This window comes from Hemiscyllium ocellatum, chromosome 12 (assembly GCF_020745735.1).
Source record: "Hemiscyllium ocellatum isolate sHemOce1 chromosome 12, sHemOce1.pat.X.cur, whole genome shotgun sequence".
Lineage (NCBI taxonomy): Eukaryota > Metazoa > Chordata > Chondrichthyes > Orectolobiformes > Hemiscylliidae > Hemiscyllium > Hemiscyllium ocellatum.
In genome coordinates, this window is record NC_083412.1 from 37,773,805 (window position 1) to 37,787,727 (window position 13,923).

Here is a 13,923-nt window from a genome sequence, read left to right on the forward strand (position 1 = left end):
ATGACAACTGTGCTGTGTTGTACACACCAACTAGAGAAAGAAAGACTCTGAAGGGCTTTAAAAAAAAAGTAGATGTGAACAATAAGTACGATTAGAAACCCGAGGCATTTTTGAGGTAGCAGCACCAAGCCAGAGTGCACTGAAGCCCATGCTTAAGTTGGACTGCCAATGACATGATGCACTTAAGGAGCGATAGAGGGTCGTTTAGTTTGGGGTTAGTGGAAGGACGCAAAGTCCATAGCTCAGAGAATATCAGGAACACTGAGAGTCAAAGTGAATTCTTGAGAGCTGAGGTGTTTCAGTTTGATCCTCTTAGGTAGCAGAACCAGACCATGATAAGTACTGATTGACCTTCTGATGGGGTGAGAAGTTGAGAGAGTCAGAGAAAAAAAGGCAGTGCTTAATGATGGTCAAGTTTGGTGGATGATTGCAGTTTTAAAATGAAGCAATCATGTTTTTTTTGGTTATAAAATATATCTCTAACCTAAAATACTGAGATGCTTCATTTGACTCCTGTATTTTAAACAACACAATCTCATGGCTTTATTCTTTAAGCCGATAGTGGGAACTTAAACATGGTGTCTCCTGGGATCTGAGAAGTATGTCAACCTTTCTCATTAAAATTCCAAGTTAACCTCTCCAACTTAACTGTTACAGTAACAACTAGTATTTTCAAAAAGTGCCTGTGTCTTTATAAAGCAGCCCTAAGTGCTTCTCCATGGAGCTTTTAAGGATTATCTTAATGAAGAAAGACTAGGTGGCAATGTTGGAGGAATTTAAGGAGAAGATTCCAGACCTTAGGGCCTTAACAGATAGCCAAAGGAACAGCCACAATTAATCAAGCAATTAAAAATGCATACTCAAATGACCCCAGTTAGATGAGTGCAAATATTTTGAAGGTGGACAAGGTAGAGTCACGGAAAGGGAAGTCGTTAGAGGTATTTGGAAACACTGGTGAGAATATATGTCTGTAGGTAGTGCTACACAAATTCCAACCTGGAATTCAATTGTTTGTGGGGCCAGGAGGAAAATACAAAAATAAAATAACTTGGCTCAAATTGCCTCTTTTGCTTCAATCGTGTTTCACCTGATAAGAAAGCATTAATATCTCTGCTTCATGTTAAGAGTTAGAATTGCACTATGGTTCAAAGTTTCGGAGAAGATTTGTAGTTCGGGTGCCCGATGTTGTGGTTCTGTTTGCCGAGCTGGGAATTTGTGTTGCAGACATTTCGTCCCCTGTCTATGTGACATCCTCAGTGTTTGGGAGCCTCCTGTGAAGCATTTCAGTGATCTTTCCTCCGGCACACATCGATCTGGACCCAATATACTGGCCACTGCAGCGGACAGCTGGAACTGACAACTGGAAGCGACAGATTCAAACCACTATAAATGCCAGAGGAAAGATCACAGAAGCGCTTCACAGGAGGCTCCCAAGCACTGAGGATGTCACCGAGACGGGACGAAACGTCTGCAACACAAATTCCCAGCTCGGCGAACAGAACCACAACATTGCGTCATTGAGACCATAGTGCAATCAGACCCCAATCTACATATGTTAAAATAACTCGAACAGCACTGACTGTATCAAAAGTTTTGGTAAAATCCTGAAATGCTTAGAGATTGCCATAAATGTGACTGAGAGAGGATGTAATCATCTCCCCTTGACATTCAATGGTATAACTATCACTGAAGCTTCCAATATCAGTGTCTTTGGTGGGGGGGGGGGTGTTACCAGTCCAGCAGATGCATCAACTAACCCTGTAGCCAGATGGCATTCCAGCTGCGGATGGTGAAGCTATTGGCCTTTTGCTCATATTAAGACTCCATGCACTCGTTCGGGAGGAAGATGAACGTCCCCATCCTTGACTTATGAAATGCATCAGCTGTAAGTATCTTCAAGAAGGGAGGAAAATCATGTTGTGAGAAGTATTGAAGTCTTCCCCCTGGTTTGCGAACAGCTCCAGTAACACTCAACAAACTTGGCAGCAGGAGAAGCAGCCTGTTAGATCGGAACCCCCATCCACCACTTGAATCCTTCGTTTCTTCCATCAATAATGCACAGTGACGCTAACACATATGAAATGGTAGAACAATGTACTGCAGCAACTCAGCAAGGTTTCTTTGACAAAAACTTCAAGACTCATGACCTCCACCAGCAAGAATGACGAGGTCATCAGAGACACCATCTATTGGCTGCCTTCCAAGGTTGGAATTTCACTGAGGCTAAAAGCTTTTATCATGACATTAAATGACTAGTTATAGACTTCTATAACTCTTCATTAATGTGCCAAGTTACAAATTTTTAAACTAAGCCTGCACCAGTGTGAGTTGTGATAATTTATTGAAGTACATCTGATGTAACCTGTACAACAAATTCAGCTTCATTCTAGATTTTGCTTCTGAATAATTTTCCCCTTTGAAAAGTTTTGCCTGCCTGCTTACTCACCCTTCAAACTGTATCACGTGTTGGCAGTATTAGCATCTGGAATTTCATGGGCACCAGATGCTTTTGTCCTTTTAAATATCACCTGATCTGCTCCTAGGGAACATCAGAAATAGGCAATTCAGCACTTAAAACATGTCCAAGTCCTCTTGATCTTCTTTGCATCCATCTCATAGCTCCTTTCTGTGTATTCTTATTGTATTAGCACCTTTGAAGTATTACATCCAAATCATTTATCGTGAATACATCCTACTCAATCTATGATCCTGATTTGGAGGTGCCGGTGTTAGACTGGGGTGTACAAAGTGAAAAATCACACAACACCAGGTTATAGTCTAACAGGTTTAATTGGAAGCACACTAGCTTTCGGAGCGACACTCCTTCATCAGGTGATATCACCTGATGAAGGAGCGACGCTTCAAAAGCTAGTGTGCTTCCAATTAAACCTGTTGGACTATAACCTGGTGTTGTGTGATTTTTAATTTTATGACCCTTGAGGTTTTGTTTTATTATTTAATGGATGCATCCCTCTCATAGCTCATTTCTGTGTATTCTTATTTTATTAGCACCTTTGAAGTATTACATCCAAATCATTTATCGTGAATACATCCACTCAATCCCACTCACTTGATTTGAAGATGCCAGTGTTGGACTGGGGTGTACAAAGTTTAAAAAGCACAAGTTAAAGAAACAACACAAATTAATTTCCTAGGTTCACCACTGTGTACAGAGTCTCTAAGCAGAACGTTAATGATTTGGGATTCACTACCACCTGATGAAGGAGCGATGCTCCGAAAGCTAATGTGCTTCCAATTAAACCTATTGGACTATAACCTGGTGTTGTGTGATTTTTAACTTTATGATCCTTGAGGTTTTGTTTTATTATTTAATGGATGCGGATGTCACTGATTAGGCCGAGAATTTGTTCAACGTCCCTAAATGCCATGAAACGGAATGGCTTGCTAAATCAGATCACAGTTAGGAGTCACCCACATTACTGTGGGTCTGGAGCTCGTGTCAGCCAGGTCAGGTAAGGCTGGCTGATTTCCATCTCTCAAGAACATGGGTCATCTAGATAGTTTCATGATCACCATTATTGAGCTTAACTCCCATTTCCAGTTCTTTATTTATTGAACTTAAGTTCTGCTAGATACTATGGTGGATTTCAATCCATTGCCTGGGTTTCTGGATTACTAGCCCAGTGATATTATCATTATATCTCCCCTCTAATCGCAAAACACAAACTTGAGAGTGATTTTGTTTCTATTTTACTTACTGCCCATTAACCATTTCTGAATCCTTGCCAAATGTTATTTTTCTTCACTTGGGTCAGGTGAAGCAATTTTACCGGGCTCAGAAAAGGCCTGATCTGAATTGTCACAAACTTGAAATGGAGAAAAATGAAAAAAAAACATTGAATGTCTGGAGCATAGCAATAGGAAAGCCCTAAATAAGAGAGCTGTTTTATATTTACAGTTAGCATTGTAGTTTGCCAGGTAACGATGTCTAACTTCCTTAATGAACCTGTAGATATTGTTTTGATGTTGTGATTCATAGAATTATTCCAGTGGAATAATTTAAAGAGGCTGGTTTATTACTCAATTACTCAACAATAACACTGTCAGTTCATTCATGGAGCCTGGATTTCACTCTAGCCCCAGAATACTAAAATGAAGGATTCCTCTCTGAAGAACTGAGAGAGTTCTGTAGGAAATGACTTCCGTGCAGTCAAATACAAATTCAATTAACAACAATAAGTCCATGAAGATAATGGAATGAGGGTGTACTTAATAAGTTATGGTGAGGCACTTTGTCAAATAGAAAGAATGTCCTTCTGCACCTGACAATACTTCATTGAAAGTTTGTGATGCAATGGCTATACAAATTAGAAAATTCAATTTCCTATTTAGAATATCTTAAATATGAATTTATTTGTTTTGAAGAAATTTGTCTTCAATTGAGCTATCTGCTTAAAAGGATTTTTTTCAGATAAGCGCTTTCCCTGTTTAAAGCTATTTTTCTTTCTATGATTATGGTTTATTGTGCAAGAGTATAGAGCAGAATTGGGTTGATTGCCTTTTATGGCAGTGCCATATTTCCTGTGTGTTCTATAGAAAACTTCAAGTATGGAAAATAAAAGTTTTTAATCTTGGACTCGTAAAAACTGAAGCACAAAAAAAAACAAATTTGGAAAGAGAACATACATTTATAAACCATGAAAAGAATGTGTGAATTGGTCGGATCATTGGTTTGTAGCATGAATTGAAAAATGCCAGTCTTAACGGTGAAAATAAAATTCAGCGCCTGGGGGTCTCTGAATGGTCAAGGTCTTGTCATGGGACATACAACAAGAATTGCCCTTGTCTTCTCACTGAAAAGATACAATATATGGATAAGTTTGTTTTTGTCCATATCCAGCAAGATCTTGTGTGTTAATAGGGACAGCCTCTATGTAAATATGGTAGACTACCATCAGCACTGATCTTAAATTGGTATCTAGTGTAATTCTTCGCACAGTCAGAATTAATTTAGAAAAAATGGATTCTGTAGCAGAATCATATTCGGTGTTGGATTTGGTATTCTGAGGCTTGCAAACATCCATGTAGTTGGTTATTATTGATAGTTTATTCGCCAATGTACCACTCAAGGAGGCAATTGACATTTGCACTAAGTCAGTTTATTACTGCTAACTAGATGTGACACTAGTTTCTGTAATTGGTTTTACGGAACTAAAACATTTGTTAAAAACAAACTCAACTAAATAAGTTACTATTCCCAAATACTTAGTTTTGCCATGGGATCCTCTCTAAGCCCAGCTTGTGCTGACATCTTTGATTACCATATGCAGCATGCCTTGGGTGGGGTATCCGCTAATCACCTATTGCATACATGCTTCACATAAATAAATGACATTTTTGTGCTCATTGAATCCATAGCTGCAAAGAATTCCTTTACACAATATAATTAATTCCATGTGCTCAAACATAGCAATGAAATTGAGCAATCAAATGAGCTTCCTTTGCTCAAGGTATTTGCTGAGAAAGCTGTCAGTTGATAACTTACTACTATCTACGGAAAGGTTACATTCACCCATTAATATATATGTTGCCATTCCTACAGTTTCACATGCTATTAAATCAATCTTATTGGCAACAGTGTGAATAGGGCCCAAGTTATCTGCACAATGTGTAAGTTAGATGCTGATTTAAGGTCAAAGTTATCTGGTTTGATAATGGCTACTTTGATTAAACCATCACTCATGGTATATCTCAGACTCACAAATGATTGTTTGGCCTCCACCTTTGGTCCTGAATGATGCCCAGTCCACTTCAAATCACCTTGGAAGGGAAGGTGTTTCAACATTTCAAACAAACCTTGGAGCTAGCATGCATATGGTTTTCTTGATTTACAGAATGTTGCTGCCAAGCCCCCCAAAAATATACGTCCTACCATACATGAGTAATGTGAATGAGTTTATGTCAGCGTGATGCCATATGTCCCAACAGCTGGCAGACTGTATCAGACAGCATGTTTTATAGTTGTTGGTATGCCAATTTATTCAACCAGCTAGTATTTATAAGTGTCAACACCGTACTCAAAATTGGATGTGATTTTGTTATTGGACAACACGTGCGAAAGAATCCTGACTCTGCTAAAGTATATACCAGAAACCAATTTGAGATGAATGGTGAGGTGCACAGGGTAATACATTTGTCTGTACATGTGAATCCATTGGGTCTTACTAAAAGGCACTTGACTATACATTGTGAAATGAGTCATGGAGACTGCCAGTCCCTGCTGCATTTCCCATGGGAACACCTTGACCATCAGAGTCTTCCTGGCTGGTCTGAGTTTTGTTTAGCTAATTAAAGTTTACAGTGTGTCAGTCCTAATGGATCCAACATGAATGGCGTTAACTTTTTGTTTCCTTTCAGCAATGATAAAATTATATACTGCCAATCAACCGGTCATTTAAAATATGTATACTTTAATACATTCGTTCAAAAGGCAATATATAAAAAATAGCATCAACTTGATTCTAAACAGTAGAATCTGCATCCTGAAGATTTTCTTTGTTTCCTTACAATGCAAAAATGTCATCAATAATCACTGGGACAGCTGGTGCAAACTATGTGTAATATGTATTTGGGAATTGAAACTTGTTTACTTTTTGTGAATCCTTCCTAAATGCAATTATTTAGTTCAGGATCCTTGAGTGAAATTTGGCATACTGTTTAATGCCAACTCATGAGTTGAAACCCTCCAGGGAATACCAGGAAAATGCAATAAGTTCTGACTCACAACTGAAACACTCATACTTAAAGGTGCTATTCAAACATACAATTACTTACAATTAAAATCAAATTCTGATTGTGTTTTTTTTCATTTCTTCTCGGATTGTAGATGCTTATAATAGTTGGCGTTGTTTTCTATTAATTTCTTTTTTTTGTCTTTTTGCCCAGGCTGGGAAACCTTTGATTGAAGATCTGTTCACTGACCTACGTGATGGAAGAAGGCTTCTGGAACTTCTGGAGGGTTTTGTTGGCCATGAATTAGTAAGTACAAAAGTTACATTATTCAAAATTCTGCTGACCTCAGCAGCAAGCTCAAAGCTTTTCTTAATAAAATATAAATGAGTATTGTTTCCACTTGAGTCATGTAATCTTAAAATGTGAACAAACTAGATCTTGAATAGTACTATAATTCCCATTCTTTGAATGCAGTTATGAACTTTAAGAACCTTCAGTTCATTGCTTATTAAGTATGATATTTTAAAATTCAGGCTAGGATTTGTCATCCTTATTCTCAAATGCTAATGTTTTCATTTTCAATTAAACCTTCATAAATCATTTAGGCCATGTCTTCAGCTTTTACTGAATCAATATCGAATTTTTTTATAAAATTAGTAATGGTAGTTATCTAGTTGTAGTGGAAGCTGCTTTGAGGAAGCTGTTTAAGCTTTGCACTGGTGTCAATATATTTGAAATCAATGGTAATAATCTGTGGAAAGTTCGTGTGAAATCTTGCAGCCATTTCTGTAGTTATTTTAAACTACTTTCGTAATTGCCAAGACCTTCCTGTCCAGTTGGTGAGGAAGATACCACTCTGCTGAAGGTATATACGAAACATGGTAAAAAATGTGCCTGTATTTTCTCAAATAAAATGTATGTTCCTTTCAGACACTGTAATGCACCAGCTGCTGTCAGCAAAGTATATGAGGGGTCACATGGTGAGGGAACGAGAAGTGATGAACAGAAGACGGATAAAAGGATTGTTAGACATTTTTATATTTGTTGCCCTGTCATTGTTGTCTATTTGTTGCCTTCTATCTTACTCACTGTTAAAACATTGTTTTGATGAAGCAATCCATCTCTTGAGGTTAAAGAGAGCTCCTGGAGATTTTGTTTAAAGCCTAGTGTTCTGAAAATCATTTGTCTTTTTAGAATGATGTTTACCCATTGTTTTGCAGGAAGACTGCTGCAGATTATGTTTACCAGATCTGTCACGTGTCAGAATTACCATTGTTGAATTTTGTGAAAAATATTTCATAAACAATTAATCATCAAAGTTTGACTTTTTCTTAAGATGAATTACCAACCTTTCAAGAAAGAAATATTATGCATCATTATTGCAAAAGGTCCCTTGGTTAACATTGAATTTCATTTAATGTAAGCAGAGGTATGATTCAGATATCTCCAATCAGTGTCCTCAACTTTCCTTCTCCCTCCCTTCCTTTCTCTGTGCATGATGCAAAGAACATGTTTTTCATGTGGCATTTTTTATATTGACTGGACAAGCTGTGTACAGTCAAATGTATTAAACAAATGAGTTTGATTACTCGTTTCACGTACCTGTGTCCCGATTGTGAGCTGATTTTGTGCCATTTGCACAAGTCATCGGAAAATAACTTGAGCATTCATAATTTACAGACTTATTGTAAATATAGGTGTCAATTTGCAAATGAAACATGCTCTGCAGAGACTGTAAAGCAGAGCTGAAAATGTGTTGCTGGAAAAGCGCAGCAGGTCAGGCAGCATCCAAGGAACAGGAAATTTGACGTTTCGGGCATGAGGCCCAAAACGTAGAATTTCCTGTTCCTTGGATGCTGCCTGACCTGCTGCGCTTTTCCAGCAACACATTTTCAGCTCTGATCTCCAGCATCTGCAGACCTCACTTTCTCCTCAGGGACTGTAAAGCATAAAACATTTGAAAACTACTCAAACGTTTCAGTTGTTTCTGTCTTATAAAACTAGTACAATTTCTAATTATTCTGGCACGTAATCTCTGCTGTAACTTTGGAAAATATGAACTAACGCAAACCTTCATACAGATGCCAGGCATCTATCTTTTCATGTCAAGTTGTGAATGACAAGAATTCATAAGTTGTGGGGAGCTTTTGGAGGTGTTATGCTTGTCTTCTCTTTGGCTTGCAGCGCTTTGATTTAAGTGGTCTTCAGCACACTCAGTTTGTTCTCAAGTCACTCGTGCTTAGAGACTTGTGTTGATCAATTCACTGAGTCTTTATTTACCAGATGAGTCCTTCACTCGAATGTCATTTTATTTCCTCAGCAGTGGAGAAATGAGGTTAGAAGTTTAGATGCTGTTCAGCTGCAGCAGAAAAAGAGAAAAAAAATCAACAGATTTCTTCAGCAATTATTTATTATTCTTGTCTATTTATTGCTTTAGGCAAAAGAAAAGGGATGCACAAGAGTTCACTCCCTGAACAATGTCAACCGAGCTCTACAAATTTTGCAAAAGAACAATGTAAGTAGTTGTGTTGTTTTAAATAAACTGATGGAGTTGGTTGATGATTGGACATGAGTCACCAAGTTTAAAACTGTGATAGGGCATTGTTTGATGGACTGTCCGTTCAAACAATCAAGTGTTTTTCTAAGTATAAAACTCATGTGTTGCAAAATATATTCCCAAAAATAAATGTAGACCGCTGTTCCAACATTTATGATAAACTGACACAACTTCCTCCATTTTTCTCATTTTTTTGGACAACTATAATCTCAGCACCAGCTGTGGTTGAGACAATTGGTTGCAGTGTTGTTCTGTAACTTACCTGTTAAGGATGCATGAAGTCAGTTTAGGATTGGAATTTAATGGTCACTTTCTCTTCCTGCAAACCCTCCCCCCGCTTCCAGAGAATCTCTGGTTCCTGTTCAATGCTCTTTAAAACTGTAAGACATACATTGAGAGCTGTGGCCTTGAAGCACTGAAAACGTGGAGGTGTTTTTTTGTTGCACTTATATGAAACAAGATGATATTAGGTGAAAACTGAAATTAGCTTTTTACACTAACTGCAGAACTTAGCCTAACTTGGCTGAGTTAAAAATTCTTTGTGGTTGGAAGTCCTATTTGAAAGAGGTAAGAACTTCATGGATAGATGAAAATTAAAGTTGGATGTCAGCATTCGTTTTCCAGTGGGGAGTGACAATTTGTCTGACAATTGATGGGCTATCAGTTGCTTTCATTAAAATTATGTTGAGGGTTTGATATTGTTATTGTACTAATGAATATTTTATAAAAGTCTGTATTGGTTATTTTATTCATTTGTCATAAACCTTGAACTTTGAATGTGTTGACCATTTTGAGGCTTTGTTGCTACATGGACAGAATGACAAAGTTATGTGGAATTTTCAGTGCAGGAACAAGCCATTTGACTCAGTGCCATTATGCTCCACATGATGCTCCTCCCAAGTTATTTTGTCTTGCCCTAAAGTTATTTTAGCTTCCTAATAGACCTTAGTCATCTACAACAGCTAATACTACCACATTGCCTTTCAGAGTCATGGTCAGAGGTCCTCTTAACCACCTAGCCATTGACTCCAGCCATCTCTTTGGCAACTGTCTCAAGCTAGATCAAACACGAAAGTTGCATTTGACCTCCAAGATGAGCGTCCAAGCACCTATCTGCACCGTGACTAAATCCAGCTATTTCCTCTTGGTTGCACTGCCCAACTGCACCTGTCTCAATCCATCTGCTGCCACCTTTACCCACCTCTATGCTTGACTACTCTAGTGCACTCCTGGCTGCCCTCCACATTCTACTGACTGTACATGCCACTGTAAAATTTCACTGCTGGCATCCTTAATCCTTCTTATCTATTAATCCTGGGCTGACTGATGTATGCTGGCTCCCAGTTAAGCTATACCTTAATCATAAAACTTGCTTTTAAATACCTTCATGGTATAAACTTCCTAATCTGGAGTTTACTCCATTTCCACAGTACTAATATGTCTGCTAACAGCAACAAAACCTGCAGATTTGTGCGTATTGTCTTGCTAGCTATCATGGCTCTATAATTCTTCAGTGAGGTTTTCTGTGCTGTTTTCACCTGTACAAACTGACTGCTTGGAAACGAGATCTCAGCATGATCAGTCATCCACAAGAACCCCGTGAAAATGCAAGCAGAATACGATGCAGCATATTTTGAAATCTCTGTGGCAGGCAGTCCAATGCTGCCATCAATAACTGTGCAAAAGTACACATTTTAAACAAAAGTAGCAACAACCTGAAATCTGGATATTCAGGGTGCTCAGATGTGAGATGCTTCTCTCTAGTTAGTTCTTCCTTTGGCATTCCATTGGCACATGTCCCTGCTCATGCGCTGCTGGATCAGTGGAACCTTGGTTAACAGAAAATTGCTTAATAAAAATAATGGGGCCAGTGGGAAAAGCGGGGTTAGGGACAGGCCCACAAAATATATCACTCCCCATCGCTCAAAAAGTCTAACACAAAGTATAGCACAGCCTGAATGAAGGTTGAGATCATAGTTATTAATGAAACAAAATTACATTTAACATGGTACATTTAAAAAATGTAAGAGAGCTGCTGTCTGTCCAGTACCCCTCTCAGAAAGCTGCTCTGTCAGCAGCTGACATCAGCACACGTGTTGATCTAAGCAGGCGAACTGACCCCCACTGGAATTGCTCTATTTTGAGCAGAGGTAAGCATTCTTGAAAATACCGTTCTCTAACTCTTCAGCAACATTATAGCCAAATCGCGCTGCGGAAATGTGCGCTATGCCAAAACAGTGACTGATGGCACTCTAAATGATGCGAAAGAGTTTGAATGTAGTATTGCGCTCTTTGGCAATCATGGGTAGTTCCCTGTCTTAACAGGTTCCCATATTAGGAAGGTCAGCACGTGTCAGATTGGAAGAAGAGATGGGTGAGAAAGATGCTCACAAATCTCTGCTGCCGCACCAAATTTGCCATTGCTGATGCTATTTATTGTCTTTTCCTCTATTTCAACATAGTGAGGAGATGGGTCCTCTTGCACATTGGTGTGCTTTTAGATAATTGCCTAGGTTGCAGGTCTCCTTTTACCTTTTCCAAGGATAGTGGAACCAGGTAAATAATTGCCTTAAACACAATCGTTCAGTATGCATAATGTTTAAAGTTGCTTACCACACTGGGCAGGTACTGTGACCGTTAGAAATAGGTTGAGAGTATTGAGCCAATAAAATTGGGAGCTGGTGCACTGAAGATCTCCTGGTAATTCCTGTGAGCTATGGGAAACAGGGGAAAAAAATAATAGGTAAAGATGGAGATCTATCAGGCTGGTTCTGAGGACTGAGCCAAGAAGATTATCTCAGAGTTCAATGGGATCTTGATCAGATGGGCCAATGGGCTGAGGAGTGGCAGGTGGAGTTTAATTTAGATAAATGTGAGGTGCTGCATTTTGGGAAGGCAAGTCAAGGCAGGACTTATATACACTTAATGGTAAGATCCTGGGGAGAGCTGCTGAATAAAAAGACCTTGGAGTGCAGTTTCATCGCTCTTTGAAAGTAGAGTCTCATGTAGATAGGATAGTGAAGAAGATGCTTTCCTTTATTGGCCAGAGCATTGAGTATAGGAGTTGGGAGGTCGTGTTGCACTGTACAGGGCATTGGTTAGGCCACTTTTGGAATATTGTGTGCAATTCTGGTCTCCTTCCTATCGGAAGGATGTTGTGAAACTTGAAAGGGTTTAGAAAAGATTTACAAGGATGTTGCCAGATTTGGAGGGTTTGATCTATAAAGAGAGGCTGAATAGCCTGGGCTATTTTCCCTGGAGCATCAAAGGCTGAGGGGTGACCTCATAGGGGTTTATAAAAACATGAGGGACATGGATAGGAAAGATGGACTAAGTCTTTTCCCTGGGGTGAGGGACACCAGAACGAGAGGGCATAGGTTTAGGGTGAGAGGGGAAAGATATAAAAGTGACTTAAGGGGCAACTTTTTCATGCAGAGGATGGTGCATTTATGGAATGTGCTGTCAGAGGAACTGGTGAAGGCTAGTACAATTGCAACATTTAAAAGGCATCTGGAGGGATATATGAATAGAAAGGGTTTAAAGGGATATGGCCAAGCACTGGCAAATGGGACTAGATTGAGGTGGGATATCTGGTCAGCATGGATGTGTTGGACTGCAGGGTCTGTTTCTGTGCTGTACATCTCTATGACTCTATAAGTCTGACCTGGTTCCTTCTTTATATTTCTGGATTGCTGTCAATATACTTCTGGTACCAATTCAGAAGCACTTAAAATAGCCTGTTTGACATCTACGTAATCTCTTGACCCCTCATCTGACAGCAGTGCAAATACCTCACTAGCTCTGCCGACAGCTTAGTCTGAACTAGCATTACCCACAAGTCCTCTATCCACTCCATCTGCCTAGCCAATTTTTCAACTGAAATAAAAAAGGCTTTGACATCTTTCTCATCAAACTGGCAATGCTGTTACATGTTTGTATGCATCCCTACATTCTCCCTTCATCTTCATACTTGTTAACCTGACTTTCCTAATGTGCAACTTCAGAAGTTCAAACTCTCTCCCTCTTTTTGCTTAGCTAAGAATCTTCTCTCCCTTTGTTTCTTTCTTTCTCTCTCTCTCTCTCTCTCTCTCTCTCTCTCTCTCTCTCTCTCTCTCTCTTTCTCTCTTCTCTCACTCTTTCTGTCCATTATTGCTCAGCTAAAAACCTTCTGTCCCTTTCTTTATCTCCTAACTCAGCAGTTGAATTCTCGCCATTTCCAAAGATGCTCATGGCCTCTCCAGCACATTTAAATGTGAAGCTATTTCAGTAATAACCTCATCTCTTGTCAGAGACGCAGGCAATTCCAGCTCCAGCTTTTCCTTGCTAACCATTTGTAAAACTCTGAAAGTCACTTATTCCACCTCCAGAAGACATAAAGTAACTGAAAGTGTCTTTTCTCTCACTTTTAATCTAACCAACTGCAAGTAGCCAAAATTAAACCGATTTTTCTCACCTAAGTTTTATTTAAAGATCTAGGACACTAATCACCAAGTGTATTCATATATTCATAAATATCCAAATTTATCCAGATCCATCTAAACCTATCCAAATCCCAGATAACGAGTCCCCAAACTGTTAGGACGTGGAGGTCGAACCCCTCTCTTAACTAAAACCAAACACCCAGAAAAGCTCACCTCGCTTTGTAATCTGTTAAAATATGAGTGAGTGACAGA

General features: G+C 39.0%; 1 protein-coding gene across 6 annotated transcripts in view; it reads left to right on the forward strand.

Annotated features, from left to right (window-relative positions):
* The window catches only part of dmd (dystrophin), a 1,983,095-nt gene that overhangs the window by 542,493 nt on the left and 1,426,679 nt on the right, over positions 1 to 13,923 (forward strand). For all 6 annotated transcript variants that reach the window (XM_060833515.1, XM_060833512.1, XM_060833514.1 and 3 more), the window contains exons 3-4: positions 6,907 to 6,999; positions 9,131 to 9,208. In XM_060833515.1, the coding sequence (XP_060689498.1) occupies positions 6,907 to 6,999; positions 9,131 to 9,208 (171 nt within the window). The remainder of the gene's footprint in view (positions 1 to 6,906; positions 7,000 to 9,130; positions 9,209 to 13,923) is intronic.